We start from the raw sequence: 19,123 nt of genomic DNA, 5'->3' as shown, positions 1-19,123 counted from the left end.
TAATATTGTCCATGCCTAATTTTGATAGATAAATAATTATGGATTATTTTCTTTAGCTGGTGTCCAAAAAGTTGGTAAAAGATTTAGACTGATTTTAATTTCCGAAGTTATTCAGGAATAAAGCGATATAACAATTCACTCGTAGAGATATTTAAATTGAGAATTTAGTAGGTGAAATGGTGTCCCGTACAGAGTAAAAATAAATGAAAATCTTTCAAAACCTTCATAAATTTAAATACCTAAAGCAAATTGGTAAAGCCATAGTTTCTCAATATTAATTTACGTAAGTAAATATTAACTGGAATGTTTGTTTATTTCTCAGCGTATGTAATCAGTAAATCTAGTCTCAGAAGTCAGACGTTAAATCAATCCCTGAGCTGTTTCAATATTAAATCCAATACATTAACGATTGATATTACTTCAAGCGAACCAATACTTCTAAATGTTTCTCAAGAACTTTATATTTACTGTAAGTACAAATAAATAACGAGGCACGAGACATACTGATATAATTAAAAATTAATAGGGACAAGTTAATAAGAAAAACAAGTTTGTTATTAAAACTGTTTGATGTAAACGAAAATAAGAAGATTTTTAAAAGGTTAACATTAGTTTAATACATATTTATGGACATGAATTTATTTTAGTACCTAATAATTATTAAACATAGGTATAACCTATTCTTTTTATAGACACGTTTTTCTACTAGCAAACTACCAGTTCTTCTCTATCAACCAAATTATGTGTCATGATAATCAGAGGTCGTCAATTATTATAATGGCTATCACGTCCAACCTATGTTCCAGTGAGCTTAGCAACTCATCATTAGTAAAACTGACATCTCTTCAAATAAATCTTACGGCCATATTTTACTTCTAAGCCCAGTCATGACTCTCAATTTAAAATTAGATTTCGGGATCAAACCTGTCAGCAAAAATCTGGTCTAAAAACATGATTCGTTTAAAACAAGATGAATGATCGTCCATTGTTCTGAATAGTCCCCGATTTTAACACCCACAGAGATTCAATTGTTTTTCACTTAAAAAAATGCTCGTATTTTTTCTATGTGTGTGTGCTATTAAAGTAACCCTCGTTCACTTTAAAACATTTAGCTAGTTTGAACGAGTCAAGAAACCTACATAGTGTGGGATTACCAGGAGTCGGCTACATCACCCTAAGGCTTTGGTGAGTCACCGGCTAAATTAATTCCTTTCTTTGTATGTTATGTGTAGGTGTGTATAACTCTCAAGGGGTGATTCAGAGCTAAAGAGCATAGAGCTAAAGACAGTTACATGTTAATTAATTGATAGTTTAAAATGTTTTGTCATCGTAACTAATTGATTGTGAAATATTACTTTAAAAGCGTCCAAGTTAAATTTAAAATTAAACTTTATTCTGCTTCGTCATTATTGCTTAAAATTTATCGTCACCTCAAAGGCCTATGTAAATATTTACGACATAACATTCACGAAGTTTCGTACTAAAAGCTTGACGCTAATGCCAAAATTTTTAAGCGGGACATATTCAGAAGTCGCGTAATGTCCCGCGCCGCTATTAAAGGCACTTCGGCCTGGGCCCACGTCCTACCCATTATAAACTTTGTACCATATTACCCTCCATGTCTTGAGCCGCAAATTGGGGCTAGTTTAAAAGGATTGATTTTTTTAAGGTGTTGGAAAAAGTGGTACTTTTATAGGATCTGCACGTGTGCTACTTTTTTTTGCAAGATCGTTTACGATTGATGAAAAAACATATGAAAATCGTAACAGCGATGTGTGGAAGAATGGTAAGTTATAACGACCGTTTGATTTTCTTTCCACAAAAAATATGTTAAAAATTCATGAAACTGAGGACACCATAATCCAATTGAAAATCCCTGTCTAAAATTAGATGGGGTAAAGTTAAAATATTCACCTACTTGTTGGTAGCAAATTCGTTTTGACATTTCCTCATCAAAGTTGATTCCTAAAAGGCTTTTTTTAAACGAATTTCTTTTGGCCTCCAACCTTTTAAGCTTTATTTTACTACTCACATTTTATAAATAGGTAATTAAACAATGTAAATTAATCTTTATCCTTATGTTAATAAAGGTCAGATTATCATTAGTGAAGACAATACGCTTCTCTCTAGACGGCCACGCCCACTGAAAGCCTACATGCACTTAAGACGTCTTTAGTGACATAATGAAACAAAAAAGACATAAAAATAGGAGATTAAAAAATCAGGAGAAAATAACATTGACATACTTTTGTTCGATACAAAATCCGCTAACGAGAAACTCGTTTGTTGACACAAAAACGACATTTAATTATTTGCGCATCATGCCTTTCAACAGTAACGTATTGCAATCACTGCAAGCTACAACAAAAAACACTGAAACAATCCAATTTGTTGCTAACCAGTAATTTTTATGTAATAGCTGGGAAATTAATTACGTGCGCAAAACACAGCGTGGTTTTAAAAAGCCGTCAATTATAGTAGCATACATTAAATTACTCCTTTAATTACTCGATAAGTGAATTGTGACCAAAGCTTTTAAGCGCTTCCCGCCACACGTGTAAAAAGCTAGAGCAAATACTATATACATGAGTGTTTTAAAACTAAATGTAGAATTATTTTAGTAGTGTAAATTATTCTGGGTTTCTCTGATTTTTCTTCTTTCTAGATTTAAACTCCCGAGACACATTTTTGGACTGATTGATCAAGGTAAGTACCCTAATAAAGTTATTTTACAGTTATCTCAAAATCTATACGTCTATAATTACACATTCAACATGGTGCAAGTCACCCCAATTTTTACACTTCACCTTAAAAAGGTGCCACGCCAACCCAACGACAAACTTTATCAAAGAAAATTTTTACGATCACATTTTGACATAAAAAATTAGATTTACTAATCGTAAATAATGTTGTAAATTATTACTTTAATTTGCTGTTCGCAGTACTTAACGCCTAACGTTTTAATTTCAACCGTAAATTATAAGTTGCGAAGTAATGAAACAAGGTTGTAATCACGGCTATTTATTAGGTTTGTCTCGTGACCGACGTTTATCGTTTTTAAAGCGGTTCTATGCATCAAAGTGTGATAATACTAGTAAGTGAGACTATGTATAGGTACTTGGGTCTGCGTATAGTTGATATATAAAGAGAGGAGGAACAAAACGCTTCGTCTTAACGTACAATGGTCCTCCCGGTCTGACGCCCATCCCTCCCGCGCGCCCCGCGCCCCTCGCCCGCCTGTCTCTGTGAGCGGCGCCTAATGAGAAGCGTTGAAACCTAAAATTTGGTGCCAACTCGAACTCTGAAGTGCTCTAGACGGTCGAGAGCTGAAACGTCGACAACTGGAGCGAAGCGTCCACGTCAGTGCCAAAGGAAAATATCCCCTATCTCATTGAGATAAAGACACAAGTGATGCAGTAAATAAATTCGTCAGTCTCAAGTGGCAAATGGCGGTATTGATAGAATTTTTACGGTTCTATTTTTAAGAGCTTTTATGTCAGCTGTAACCTGATTTTTCACTCAGAAAATACGATTGCTTTTACACGTGCTTGTCTTGGTATTTTTTGTAATTTCAAAGACATTGTTTTAAGTATTTACTGTAGTAAACACAATCAACATGATTGAGCGAGTAGGTATCTATATAAAGCATATTCAGCATATACAAAAACATTAAAATACTTCTGTATGACCAATCTCATATCAGAGATCTAGATAAAGTGTGCACAGGCCCTAACTGTAGGTATAAGAAATTTTTGGTAGAAAATTCTTCTTATTATGACAAATCGTAGGACATAAAATTGCGTCACCAAATTAGTATCACAAATTCAAAACGATAAATTATCTGTTAAATGATATTAAAAGACAACAAATCGGAAAACATATTCAAACATAAAAGAACTCCTTTAGGGCAAACAATGAGATTCATTAAATAACAAACGCTTTGTCTTGTAACAAAAGGTTTTGCAGGAAATGATATATACCGAACCTTCTAATGAACACAAAAAATAAACTTTTATAAAAGCAACCAACACGTTATATACGAAACAATATAAGCGTAGAATATATTTTTAAATAAAAAAGTCAAAGTAAATTATTATCTAGAAGAAAATTAATAAGGTTTTATGAAAGGAATTTCTCAACAAAGAAAACATTTAGAACCCTTAGAGCTTATTAACATTTTCTAAGTTGCGCTGAAGAATAGTTGGTCGTCGTAGCCGCTACGAGAGCTACGAACTTTCGTAGCATGTTACTGTTTTCAAGTACACTAATGAATTGTTTGTTGTGAAACATGTTATTTTATAATATGTAGTTTTAAAGTTAATGAGCTGTAGAATAAAATAAAACCTTCTCCCTATACGAAAGAACAATAGCTGAGATTAGTCACTTTTCTTCTGAGCAACATATATGTTTTACATTAAATCTGACTTATAAAACCCTAAAGTGAGGAAGGTAAAAATAAATTGGGCACTATCACAATATAGAAAATAATGGCTCTAAAATTCACACATGGTAACAGCTACTTATCTCAATGACGAAATAATCATTCCACACTAACACTCCATGATTCTAAGCAGGCACGTACTCAAGTAAATTGCTTTCCGTAATATATATGGTAAAAGTAGTGAAAAAACAACGAAAACTAATGGTAAAATAATTGCATTGGGTTTCCATATCTACCGACCGGCTGTAATTTCTGTGAATGATAACCATCGGAATGGATTAACTTTGGTGTTGGTATGACCGCTTCCTTCAATGGTTTTTGTTGGGTATTATTTACTTAGTGTTTTTATTGAGGATTGTTTAAAGTTGATTTTAAGCTTACTTATTTAAGGAAGTTCTTGAGTAATATCGGTTATCGTTGTCTCCACCAGATCACGGGACTATAGAGTCCGGATTTTTAGAAGAAGCTCGTGGGGCCAAAGTTAATTTGTTGAAGCCCTTTTTAGACAACATTAATAAAATGGTGACAAAAAACCTGCATTTATCCCTTTATGCACTATACAAAATTACCCAAGGACAATCTATTATTTTGAAATGAGAGTAAGTACACTATTTACATCCCTCGAAAACACAATTCATGTTTTTTCCAAACAACATACATCAAAGAAAACTTACTTCCAAAGTACCTGATTATATCCCCATAAACATAAAGCAAGTGATTTATATACCTGTTATTTTGTCCCAAATAACATCACCAGACAATGGCAGAAAGCCAAACAAATCTAAGATAAGAAAAACTAGGTTACACAGGGTTTGAAGAATATTTATTGTCAATACAACAAATATAACCTAGTTGGCAGTCTTAGTGATGAACCAGATATGTAGACTCTTAGGCTATGTTCAGTGTATGTAGACTCTTAGGCTATGTTCACTGTAGACTCCTGAACTATGCTCAGTGAACGCTCACAGGTCAATGACTACAAAATTATGTGAAGTCAACTCTGTCTGATTATTTGCATAATTTTATCTGGGAAAGAGATTTTCCTATTTAGGCTTGGTTTAAAAGGAATTGCTGGTAGAGTTAAGATCGTATGTAGCTTAATTGCATGGTAAGCAATGATTAAAACTCGAATTTTAGGTTGCTTGTTAGTGACACTTTCACAGTGAACTTTGGAAATAGTAAAGTTATGTGTGATACCTGGAAAATATATATAAATTAAAGCATATACCTAATTTCATTTAATACGTTAAATATAAACTGATCATACTTAATACGTAAAAGAGTAATTAAATTAAAAGATTATGTCAAAAACATTTTGAGGAAAAATCTCTTGCTTATATTGGAATTATCTTTCCTGTGATCCCGAACACACTTCTTTAAGGAAAACGTGTACAAAAATAATAATATTATTCAAAATATTTTCCCGAATCTGTATTGCTACTTGATCCGTGAAAGCCAAGCTTGAATTCGTTCCTCTACAGATATATTATCTGAAGATTTATATGAGATGGATCACTAAAACTTTCCATGTCCTTGTTGGTTAAATGCTTATTGTATCCACTTTATATATGAGAGCAAAAACAACACTATTTTCCTGGTAAATCAAGGCTATTCGGAATAACATTCAAGAACCACAAAATGTATTAGTATCTGCTAAGCTTCAGACTATACTTGGCAAAAGTCAAATGGTGACACCATAGCGTTGCATGAATGTTTGAGTTTTGAATAAATTTCACAAAGCTGTCCAGATCCTGATCGTCATCGGTTTTTCGTTATTAATTCAAAAGCCCATACAACAAGAACTCAACAGATAAACTTATCCTTGTACAGGTACTTACTCTACAGGGTATAATGAGGGTCCCTTAAAAGACCGCTTAAAATTTTCCTATACACGTGTAGATTTTGATAACGAACTTATAATAGACATACTTTCCTGTTTCCTAATGTTTTACTCGTGCACTGCGGTAATGACCCCACGGTGCTTGATCTCATCATCCTCCTGCCCTTATAAAATATACTTAATGCTCTACTCTTTTGTCAAACGATTTATCTCTATACTACATTGTATCTACGAAATGCATTGAATGAATTAATGGGGCCGCCACCTGCCGAGAGGGAGTTTTTAAGTTTGTTTGACACATCTTTGGTAGAAACCACGAAGGACGAAAAGATAGGGAAAGACCCAGATAGTGGGTCTGGGAAGACTTTTAATAACTGATGCGGTTGAGGAGAAAACGATAATGAAGATAGCCTGATACGCGCTGGATTGGGCGCTGGATCGGGTAGCCTTGAGAACGTGGTGGCGACCACCATAGTCATGCCCCTCAGTCAAAGAAAAAGTAGTGGAAGAATAGAGCATTATTACCTCTTAATGAAACAATAGGTTACTATTCTTATAGTTTGCATTGAAAAATGGCATGATTTTTCTACAGAAGCAACTACACAGTTAATAAATTGGTTAAATAGCGGACAAAGAGGAAAAAGTCGACGGACGATTGAATTTATTATCCAATGCTATTGTGAATTGAGTCGCTTGATTTATTTAAATTGAGCTGCCTTAATGGAGACAGTCGGTAGCTTCGTGGGACATGATACGGTCAATTTGTTTTGAAATATTTATTTTTGAACATAATTCTAAAACATCATATTTCGATGTTATAATTTGTCATGACTTTTTTACTACTTTATTAATCACATATTGCTCTCCTACCTACCTAATGATAAATCGACAACACTTTATCAAATGAAATAGTAAATAATAATATAACAATATTTCACTGTAAAGAGTTCAATCAACTGCAATAAACCTTTAAATAAATCGAACCAGTAACAATTGCTATCCATAAACAAAAACCATCGAGCTTAGACAAAAACCGAACAGTATTCGAAATTCAAATCAGATAGTAAATGAATGACGCAATAAACAACAGGATGCACCATTACAATAATCGAATAAAATATCGATGCAAAATCGAATTAATTGAATCGATGCAGAAAAGTCCTTGAACTTTAGGTATCGATATCGAGCTTTGTTCATTCATGAAGCATGGTGGCTTCAGTAGTTGTCTGCCTACGTATGACGTCATTGGCTGCAATATTGTATGCCGTGACAATAGATAGTGGAACACTTTAGAAAGATAAAGAGAACGCAGTAAGCCTATTAGCGCGCTTCACTTAACTGTTATCGCATCAATGTGCCGGCTTTTTTAGGGTTCTGTAGGTAACACGATCTCTGTAGTTTTGTCACGTAATAGTCTTAGCATTTTTATTACATCATTTTCAGGGAGTATTTCCTCGTTCATGGTGGATCAGTAAGACAAGAAGCTTCACAGTTTCATCTTGGATGTTTTAGAAGAATAGAAAGTCGGAAAGCATCAGTATTATTCAAAGATAACAGTGTTAGAGATTTTTTTTACGCGGAATATTGTAGTGTTTCGATCTCATTTTCAGCACTGATATGATCGTATTTTATGTCCTTTTTTTCCAAAGCAATAAATATTCAAAGTTTTTTTACCAATAGTGCAGTCATGGTTGTGATAACATTTTGAACTATGCTAATGACGTTAATTTAAATTTGAAATATACTAATATCGTTTGGTCACACAAGTAAAAAAACCAAATCCAAAAACATTAATTTTAATCTCACATCGGGCTACAAAGGTCTCGACTTTCATTTAACCCGCTAACCCAAGTCGTTAGACTCCTTGACTTTGAAGAAGTGTCAAACTCCTTAGCGGTATTTAAACTTCTTAACATAATTACCGTAACTATGCAAATCAACCCTAAACTGTGTAAGACACTTCATCATCAAGTAGTGTCAACAAATAGTTGCCAAGTGGCCCAACAAGCCAAAGCAAAGTTAGTTATTTATTCGAAGCGCGTAGTACTTTGATTATTGTAATTTGACGTAAGCCACGCCCGGCTCGGGGTACTCAACCCTTGGTGAAGGTTGAATGGAGTCACTTCACATCACAATATTGTGTGAGTGTTGATTATCTCTGACGCTCTCGAGTTGCGTTGAATGCGATACGCGAACGGAATTGTCGTGTGTGCAGGATGAAAGAGTGCGGTGAAACTTCTTTAAAAGTTACTCTGTGGTCTGCAGTTATGCTCTTGTTCAGGCGTTGAGGTAGTTTTTGATATTGCAGTTTTGCAAACTTTTTATCAAATGGACGTAATAATGTTGCTTGAATGTTAAGTCTTCAGGACTTAAATCTAAAACATTTGTTAACTTTGCTCTTGAATTCAAAAGTGTAGCAATACACATGTCATAAGAATTCTCAGAACATAGGGATAAAATCGGTGTCACCAATATTTGGTAAAAGAAAAAATATGCTTTCCATCGGGTGCAAGGTTACATGAAATATTGAGGGCCCCACGTATTTACGTCATCAGCGTAAAAAAGGGAACGAATGTCAAATGTTGATGCGAACGTTCAGTCGAATGTGAAAAACTGCGATACGAGAAAAAGGCATTGGAAAAATATGCGTTTATTTCTATTTAACATACGTATTTTACGAATACTTTTGTACGTGTAAATAAATCATCATTCGATCGAGAAAATATGTCACAAGTTTCCTAACATTACTGACAAATTATTATGACAGTATTGACAGGTGTACAAGGAAAGTTTACGCTACAGAAAACAAAAGACAACCGCCCACGAATGAGCGAACACGTGTCCTCCTTATTAGCCGTAATTGTAGGCTGAAAGAAAATAAATCAATCGTACTATGTTGTCATGCTTAGTGGTTCGAAGACTGTCATTAGTGACCACGATTTACTGTTATTATCTTCATACACCTGTTTATTTCACGCCTTCTTTTCTAAGGTTTTAACAGAGGTATGAGTACAACTACCACATATCTTGATTCAGACTTAAAGCCTCATTTCTTACAAAACATTCTAGCTTAAACAGTCTATGTATTTATATTATAATATTCTCTCAAATTGAAAACTCAAACAATCTCTAAGATTTTCAATAGAATCTATGTTCTATCAAGGCGATCTCTCTGTCATAAGATACCCAATAATCAAAGTTACAGCATCGTAAGAAAAATTCACTGAGCTAACTAAGCTAAGGAGTGAAATATGTGTTCCCTAATTTGTTTGAAGTGAACAGGGAAATTAGTTCTTTATTCATAACACTTGTATAATCAAGGCTGTGCTTCTATTACCCAGACAGTTAATGCCCCGGTTCTTAAATGTTGCCTATCTAACCAAAAATAATTTGGTAACCTAATTTTTTTGACCTAAGGCTCTATTTTTCAATGGTTTTACTCTTTAATCCTACGTCATTTGAATTAAAATCAATGACCTTACAGGTAAAAAATTACGTAGAAAAGAGGGGTTGGTACAATATTTGTAAGCATTGCTCAATTCTACCTTTTTATAAAACCCTATAGGTACATTATGGGGTATGATTGACCTACATACACCATGACCAAAACAAGGTTGATGTAACGTTAATTATTAAACGTAGGAATGAGTTTAATCGGTTGTTCTTCTGTTATACAAAATCTATATCTAATGTAGGGTTGAAATGGATTAAATGTGTCATTGAAATTCTTTATCTGCGTACCCCACTCGTATTGTAGGGTTAAGATTTTAATAACTGTTGTTATATTTATTTTGATAAAATATGTAGGTGTAATATTCATTGGCACCTTCATATTATGGTCAATGAATGATCATTATTGCAGAAAAATATAATTTACCAATATTTTTTTAATCCCGTACCAAGTCTATAGGATTTTAGATGCTCTTGTAACAAAACATACTTAATTAACTTTTTAACCGACTTCAAGAAAAGGAGGTTCTCTGTATTTGTATGTAGGTACGTTTGTGCGCGATTTTCCCATGTTTGACTGAGCTGATTTTGATGCGGTTTTCAGCATAGTATTTGTCAGACTAATGATAAGGTTCAAGCTTTATTATTGAAGTCGATTTTTTTATTTTATTTATCAGATATTTAGGTATCTTTAAATACGGCAAGTTGTGAGATTCGTGACATGAATCATTACGAGGTTGTCACAATAAAACGCGACGAATAAAAGTCGAACATCATGTTTGGGCGGCACGAATTATTGTTCATATTTCTGACATTACTTTCAGAATATAAAACAATCCTAGTATATGTACAGTGTTAATGGAAGTATGTAGAAGTCGTAAAGGTACTAGGTTGTGTACCTACAAGACTTTGATTTTAAACTTCAAACTTCAAACATTTTACAAATATGTTTTCAAATATTTTATTATTTTACATCGATTGCAATGTAAGTTACGTCTTAGTATCAACTCAGCCCTCACCTTTAAACGAACATATTTGCATTTTAGAAGTATTATTTGTAATGATAGAAAGTTGCATAGACTTGTCATAATTAAACTTAAATTAGTCATCATCATTTGCTCTAGCCGAAGGCTTGAAAGACTCCAATGATTAACCACCCAGTCTGGGTAGACTATCTCTTCTTCTTCTTCTCACCAGATAATACAGCATGATTTGGACCACTTTGTGCTCTCTTGGTTTGAACACCGAGCTTCGGTACCACCGTGTTACAAGTAGGTAGGTACACATAGAAACTCCCTAAGCAATAAAAATATGTGAGAAATCGCGAACTAACCATTTCTGAAATATATTTCATAGGTTTTTACTAAGACTGATTGCTTTTATGACAGCGATTTCATTTCATCATACTTCTATTGTAGCTAGGTAATTAACTTTTAACTGACGGTAATTAGTCCACGTGTTGATAATTTGACAGCTCTACAACATCAATTAAAAGTAAAGTAACTTTTTATATTACAATTTTAAATAGGTACAGTCAGCGTGAAAATGTTGGTAGATATACAGGGCTCCTTTACCAGTGCCAGAATGCATAGGTATTCATAGAGAAAAAACGTTGCATTAGGTATCTGATTTCTTCACAAATACTATAAACATGGAAATTCAAAAGCTTAACATCGAACGGATTTTTTTTCTGACTGTACTCACTACTACTCATCAGAGTAAGCATGTATGATCAAGTTCTTAGCAAGATTGGTCTAATCAATATAACAGGCGATTTCATCGATTTGACAGTTAAATCCTGACACTAAGAACGAGCATAACGTTAGAAAATCCCTATTCCATCCACAGATTCACTATAAGTGTAGCTTAGTACAGATGTCTTTACAAGATGGCGAGATGCTGCAAGTACATACGGCGGTACAGCGCAACCATTATACTACCGACGATTAGGTATTTAAATACATATGTTTGTTTCCACTTAGAACTTACATAGTCATTTTAGATATATTAATATTACATGTATTTCTGGATCTAGTACGGAGGGGCCGGACGGCGTTTAAAATAGAGTGACACTACAATCTATTTTCTATGATCATCGAAGCACAATACTCGATAGCTCTAAATTATAATCGATTCGACGGCCCACATTCACATGACCTACGGATTCATTACCCGCCCTTCAACGAAACTTCACTAATTGCTTAGAAAACGTGAACTTTTCAAGCGTTTAGCTTCTTTGATTAATTAAACTGTCACGATACATAATAAATGTTCACGGGTTAAGATAGTTAAGTTGCATAATGTTAACATGCATATGGTTACAACGTCTGAAAACTGCTGAAACATAAGGTTAGGATCCATTCAGACTAAAAGCTACGGGGTTGGAAATACATAATTTTATAACAGAATTCAGTGACAGAATTTGATGAGACGAACTAGGGCCAAGGAAAGATGAGAATCAAGAAGAAGCATGATTTAGTGAGGCATTAGTGAGTGGGGTCGTCGAACGGCGTCGGCGTCCGGGCCGGGAGGGGCGACGGTTTCGGCGCGCGCTATCGATCGGATCGCATACCTTCCTGCGGCCGCAGCAGAGCATCCTCCGAGCGCGCGACTGTCCGCCCGGCGAAGACTTCAACCTGGTCAGTTTTCGCCACTGCATGGGTGCAGGTTAGCGCGGCGCTTGCGGGAGCGGCCGCGGGGCCGGCAGGTCGCGCATCGCGACGCCGCGGGCTGGACGCGGCCGGAGCGCGCGAGCCTTCCTCGCGAAGTGCCCGCCGCACGCCCGCGCCTGCGCGCCGCCGCCTCGTCACCCTCGCGCCCCCTTACTCCCACCGATTAATAATTCCGGCTACGCTGCCAGTGCGTATGTGGGTTAGTTTTTTGGCGATCGATGCGATTATTCGGTGCGAGCCGCTTCCGGTCGCCAAACCATCGCGGTGCACCCCGAGACGCCAGACGACCTATTAATCGCTTTCTGACATCACCCCTTTAGTGTCGCGCGGACGCTATAGGTGTCCTTAATGCTTTATCCGGAATATAGGTCAGACGCATAAGTAGTAGGTATAAAATCACTTAACATGCAAGGAAAGATTATGTGCCCTACTGAACTATATTGGCAGCTTTCAATGTAATGAACTGAATATTTAAGAAGCTCACGAAGGCTTGATTGATTTTAAAATAGGTAAGATAGATTCATAAATAATTAATGAACGGGAGAGCTAGGATACCTAGGAGTAGGAGCTATCTATGCTAATTTTACGATGCCATTTGATACGCGTCGCACCTGTATAACTTTAACAACCGAGTGAAAATCCTACAGAACCCGAAACTGTAAATAAAACCGTCACATCTCATCGACCATAATAAATTCATCTCGAACTGTTCTAAAGCGTCAATAATTAAGGGTATAATAATTGCGTACGAGGCTAAAAGTCAAGCATGTTTGGGCTGGTATTAGGCTACAATACGTCGGAGGGTTACATCCGACCGCACAAAGAGCTCTCGCGACCACACGAGGCCGTCCTGAGCCCTTCGAGAGGGACGCTCGGCCCTAAAACAGCCTCGTAAACGGCCGGACGGATCACTTGCGTATTTAGGAGCAAATTAATGAAATTTTACTAACGTTTTTCCCGTGCCGCGGTTTCCTTGTGCGGGAGTAGGGATCCGTTATCGGGAAGCGAACTGGGAAATCTCCTCTCAGGAAAACTTGAGGAAATGACTTGATAACTTTGTGTGTTATCTGTTTTGTGTGAGTTATTGTGTTCGTAATTCGAATTGGCTATTGTTGCCCAATAAACTGTTGAGTTGTACTTTTGTCGTATTTAGAAAACATATGAGGAAATATGTACCTAGTTTATAAGTTTGTGGAGGTTACGTATTATAGGGATGTTATCAAAGATAACGCTTGAAGTAAGATTTTTATAATTCATTAATAATTTTTCGTATCAAAATAATCCAATAAATCATTCTACAAAATCTTCAGCTTACTCAAAAAATCGCTTTGTAAACCAGTCAAAAAACATGAGAATCTGCATAGCAAGGTCACGGGCCCCTAATTTCAAAATGGCGTGGTCCTCAACAGAATTGATTAGGGCAATTTCGTAAATTATATTTATTTTAGTTTCACCGTTTCATCGTCGCGATGTGGCGAAAGCCTCCCTAGAATGTTGACTTTGTTAAGAAATAATAAAAGGAAAAATTGTTGTTGACCAAAGGAAATTAATGGTTAATCGCTTTTTGTTGTTTTAGATATTATTATTGGCACATCTTTAAGTCATAAAAAATAAAATATTTTGTGATCCTATCCCAAAAAAATATCTTACAACTGAACGGACAAACTTTGTCATTATACTATATTTCTTGTATAAAAAATTCCTTTCATAGTACCTACAGCTGTCTTACCTAAAGCTACAGATACGTAACATTATTAAGACAACAGTTTAACTAAAGCTACAAATTCAATGAACAAGAATGAGCTCCGATTGCTGCAGACGGCAGGCTATTAACCGATTATTTGCTGTCTTTTCCCAGCATTTTTCTAGACAGGCAACTGTGTTGAACGCTATAATTAGGCTTCGTATAAAACATAATTATTAGAAGCCCATAAGTCTGACACTTCCTGGTGTTATAAATAAGAATTTTAAATTATGCGTCTGGTATTATACTATGATAAAGGTATGAAAATATATAAAAATAGTAGTGGTGGCGTAGTGGGTAAAGAACCAACCTTTCAAGTATGAGTGTGTGGGTTTGATTCCAGTTCATACTACCAAGACACCAGTCTTACCAAGTGGTTTCGGGTAGCGGTTGTAACATAGGCAGTCGCTCCATGTTAAACATTGGTTGCGTCCAATTAGGCTGGAAACCGACCCTAACATAGTTGGGAAAGGGATCGGGACATGATGTGATGTATAAAAAATATATGTACATTCTTACGTTCGATTCTAAGATTTAATATAGATTAAATCTTAGAATCGAACGTAAGAATGTGTCTGTCTACATTATTGAGCCTACGCGATTTGATGCTCGTAGCAGATAACGTGCTACGCCGTGCTTGCCGCGTAGCGCATACAGGCGCATGAGTTTGAACATTGATGCCTGATTTTTTATTATTTAGGTTTTATTACTATATGTAGAAAAGTATTGTTATCCATACATTACGCCAACTTTCTTGGCATAAACATACATACATTAATTAAAGCTTACACGGATAACACTGATTTTAATCAGATATTTTTCTCTATTCTTGTGCATAGAACCTCAATACATACCTCCTCATAATACTTATACGTAGTTACGCAGATATTTTACGTAGATTTTATCAGCATCCTTCGTTTCACAAAATTCTCCAATTATGATCATGTTAATGCTAACAGAATTTACTCATATTTTGCCATAGGGAACAATTTCGCGCCCTTCCGATAGACCCATTAAACTCAGGTGTGTCACAATAATTGGCCAATTCAAAGGCAATTTCGTTTGATCTATCTTGATAACCGTTGATTGACTTTTGAATAGAGTTGCAAGAACTAGTGCCTACAAAAACAACGCTAAGCTAATGAAAAACTTTGAAATTTTAATACAGGTTTTGTTTATTTTTGCTTGTGTGTTCATTGATTCTTGTATTTATGTTCTGTAGGGTAAATATCTAGACTTATGTAGTTATAAGTACCACCCACATTTGTTAAACGGTCTTACCAAAACTTCTAATCCAGCATTCTTTATTCAAAGCAAAATATGATATACCTAATTACCTAATCATTGCTTAACATGTTGTATTTCGGAGCGTCGATATATGCGAGCCACAATTGATTTTCTATTGTTTTATTATAAGCGAAATACAAAAGGTGGATGGATATTGATTTTTACTATCAATGAACTATCGTTAATAGTCGGTTATAAAAATAATGGTTTTAACTTTATATTGTGACGTCATCAAATCATTATCGTCTACTAATTTATGTTTTAATTATGTCATCTTTAATTGCATTTGACATCAACCATCAGAGCCCCACACCGCTTAAAGATAAAATAATTCGAATCGTTAGAAACATAAAAATAAAACGCTTCACACAGACATACATACAAGACATACATACATACACAATACACATACTACGATGGCCACTTGGTATCCAAAGATGAATGAAATGTCATCATCTGCGAAAATAATTGATCCAAAAGATAATAGGTACATGATGATGTCCTCCTAGACGTTTCCGTCGACGGCGACACCCTGGCATATATCGGCAGTTTGGTTTCGTTCATGGGCTCGTACATGACTAGCGAAACCAAACTTTGCCTTGAACACGCGGTCACAAATAGCGCAGTAGAGTTGCCCTTGCGCATTGTAGGTGTAGTTATAGGAGGGCTTAGGGCGGGATTTTTGGAGCTGGCGTTTAGCGTCTAGGGTTTCAAGACGCCGCTGTTCAAAATCCTGTACGCTCTTATGAACAGTTCTGCGCCACTCAGGTCTTTGGGTCGCTAGTTGTTCCCATGAAGTTGGCGATAAGCCAACTGATCTTAGGTGGCGCTTTAGTACGTCCCTGTATCGCAAATATTGCCCTCCAGATTGGCGTTTGCCAGTACTGAGCTCAGAGTAAAAAACCGTCTTAGGCAATCTGGAGGACTCCATACGTACAAGGTGACCGCACCAGCGCAATTGTCCCTTCGTCAGGAAACTTTCTATACCTGACATAGACGATCGACGGAGAACCTCCGTGTTGGAAATCCGATCTTGCCAGCGAATGCGAAGGCTAGCTTGGAGGCATTTAAGATGGAAGACGTCGAGGCGTTTGATGTCACCTTTGTAAAGGCACCAAGTCTCCGAGGCATACAAAAGCAAAGGTTAAATAAAAAGATACTACATAATGTCATTCTAGTAAGAGAGTTACCTACCAGTTTATCATAGTAGGTATCGTTTGGACTAATACCGATGTTATAATTTTTCTCGTAACTCTACAAACTATTGGCAACCTACAATAAATAACTAGTGCTCTCAATATGCGCAAATAAATTACAAATTAAAATGAACTACGCAACAACATACCACCAAGTTAACCGTTGACGTGACATAAGATATGAGACTGTAAAAATAAATATTATGTTCTGACACATATAACTTATCTAGGTCAAAGATAAGAATGTAAACCGAATTGACCTCATTTCTATAAAATAAATTATGTTCTTGGTACAATTGTTCTCTGTATTTTATTTATTAACAATCTCTTTATAAAGTTTGTTTACTTATTGACAAGTTTATAAGAAAGGTCATAGTTAACAGAATGACGCTGCAGCCGGTTCTTGGAGTCTTTAGGTGCATTATATAATTTAACCTTTCTCCATTTGCATATAAATGTAGATTAATTGGTTAGGTATTAGGTATACGTAACATATTGAATCCCGGATTCCAAGATATCTACCTATATCGCTACTTCTGTTGCAAAATAACCTATTATTTGAACAATATTTTCGAAAAGCCATAAATCTAGAGATTATTTACCCTATGTGGCTTCAATAATACAATGTTACCTATTTAAAATATTAAATATATGGATATAAACATTTCCAGAACTAAATAAAGCCGGTGCTTCATATCCGTGAGACAAAACACCGAAACAAATTCAACTCTCAAGGTCTCGTAAAACCCAAAAAAATACTAACTCCAATGACCATCCAAAATAAAACCACGTCACTTACTTCATAGCTTTAAATAACTTAAACAATAACATTAAAATTACACTAATTGCCAAAAATCAAGGGCACTCTTTTACACATTCGTGGGTTATGGAGTCTCGTATGGTGCCAGGGTTGCACCAGCAATCACAGTAATGTCTTCTCGCTGAATGAGCGCTGGGAAGCCCACAGATGACTTCGAAGGAACAGTCGGGACCAGGGTCGTATTGTCCCGGGGGGCACTCCGCTGAAAAATAAGAAGTAAATTCTAAGTCTAAAAAATTTTTGGACACTAATCACTGATTAAAGGTGAATGAAAACATCTCTAGGAAACCTGGATTATAAAATGCGAAATCACCAACCCAGATTGATCAAGCCATCACTTTAACGCTCAATCCTTCTCTATGTGAGCGGAGGCCTGTGCCCAGAAGTAGGACGATAAAAAAGGCTGATTATTAATGTTATGGTGGCAAGACCATGCCTAGGTACATGTTGATCAGAAAACTCATAACTCTCACACAGCCATCATAGTAGTAAAATACTGGTACTCAGCAGCATCCGGTTAGACTGGAAGCCGACGAAAACATAGTTGGGAAAAGGCTAGGCAGATGATGAACGCAGTCATCATAGCCCACGCTATGATGACTGCGTACTGGGTATCAAACCCACGCCCTCAAACTCGTTAGTCATACATACCTACATAAGTTAATTTGCAAGAAATTGATTATAATTACATTATCTTAGCATAGGTACTATGATTTATGGTAACATCAATTATTTTCGATAACCTCAAGTACGTTATTAATGCTTAATGGAAGATTATTATCGAAATATATATCTATGGAGATACCTACTTATATTTATTAGCCTCATCATTATCATCATCATTAGTAAATAGGTAAAACCTAGACGTCTATAAAGATTTTAATTCATCCACCATCGATTAACTTTATTAAGTCTTGAGTGGATTCAAAAAAAGTAAATAGGACCACTACCTACAGATATGCTCTACATAATATTTTGATACACCTACTAGGTACCTATATGAGAAATACTTGGATAAACACAGCAAACTGCTATACATTGTGCTAGATATATAAATCAGTCAATAACAACAATAAAAAACCGGTTAAAATTAAGTACCTATTAAATCCTCTAGCGTTTGTTACAATACTTAAGTTCTAGGTAAAACCTACATAAAAATGTACATATAAATAAAGTACTCACCAGTAGTCTGTTGCAAACAAATGACGATCACAAATAATAATATAACGGTCCAGAACTTCATGTTGGCGCGACATACACACAAACACGAATGCAGTTTATCACAAAACATCACTGTTTAAATAACTTCTTCACCTTGATTATCTGTGCCACTAATTTGTTCTATACTACATCAAAATTATAATAAACATTTTATGTCATCCCTGAATGTTCAGCAGCATTTTATGGCTCCGCGACAATAGTGTTGTATTTCATTAGAATCGATTAATTCGATTGTTATCTCGTATTGATTGTAAACAAATTGCTCTCACTATAAAGTATCAGTAAATTGTAGCCATTAACAATATATTTTCCACTATCGAACTAGCTACACTGATGTGATGGAACTAAGCATCGTCGTACGAAACTACAAAAACGATTAACTCGAAGCGAATAGATTGATGATACTGATTGACGCAAACAAGTTTCTCACGTTCCATGTACGAACATGACAA

General features: G+C 35.6%; 1 protein-coding gene and 1 long non-coding RNA gene across 4 annotated transcripts in view; both read right to left on the bottom strand.

The window, feature by feature from the left end:
• LOC110374844 (rho GTPase-activating protein 100F) overlaps positions 1-12,477 on the bottom strand; it is a 43,615-nt gene extending 31,138 nt beyond the window's left edge. The window contains exon 1 of one of the 3 annotated variants that reach the window (XM_064034227.1): positions 12,304-12,477. In XM_064034227.1, coding sequence (XP_063890297.1) covers positions 12,304-12,390 — 87 coding nt within the window. In that variant the 5' untranslated portion in view covers positions 12,391-12,477. The remainder of the gene's footprint in view (positions 1-12,303) is intronic. The other 2 variants (XM_064034226.1, XM_064034228.1) reach the window with 2 other exon arrangements.
• Positions 12,478-17,424: 4,947 nt separating this feature from the next.
• Positions 17,425-19,123, bottom strand: LOC110374850 (uncharacterized). Its single transcript, XR_002429452.3, has 2 exons — positions 18,633-19,123; positions 17,425-17,652 (listed from the first exon to the last, which is right to left on the bottom strand). It is a non-coding gene; the product is annotated as an uncharacterized LOC110374850 (long non-coding RNA).

Source organism: Helicoverpa armigera, chromosome 4 (genome assembly GCF_030705265.1).
Source record: "Helicoverpa armigera isolate CAAS_96S chromosome 4, ASM3070526v1, whole genome shotgun sequence".
In the NCBI taxonomy this organism is placed as follows: domain Eukaryota; kingdom Metazoa; phylum Arthropoda; class Insecta; order Lepidoptera; family Noctuidae; genus Helicoverpa; species Helicoverpa armigera.
The sequence above is the reverse complement of the archived record's forward strand: the minus strand, read 5'-3'. Positions and strand labels throughout refer to the sequence as shown.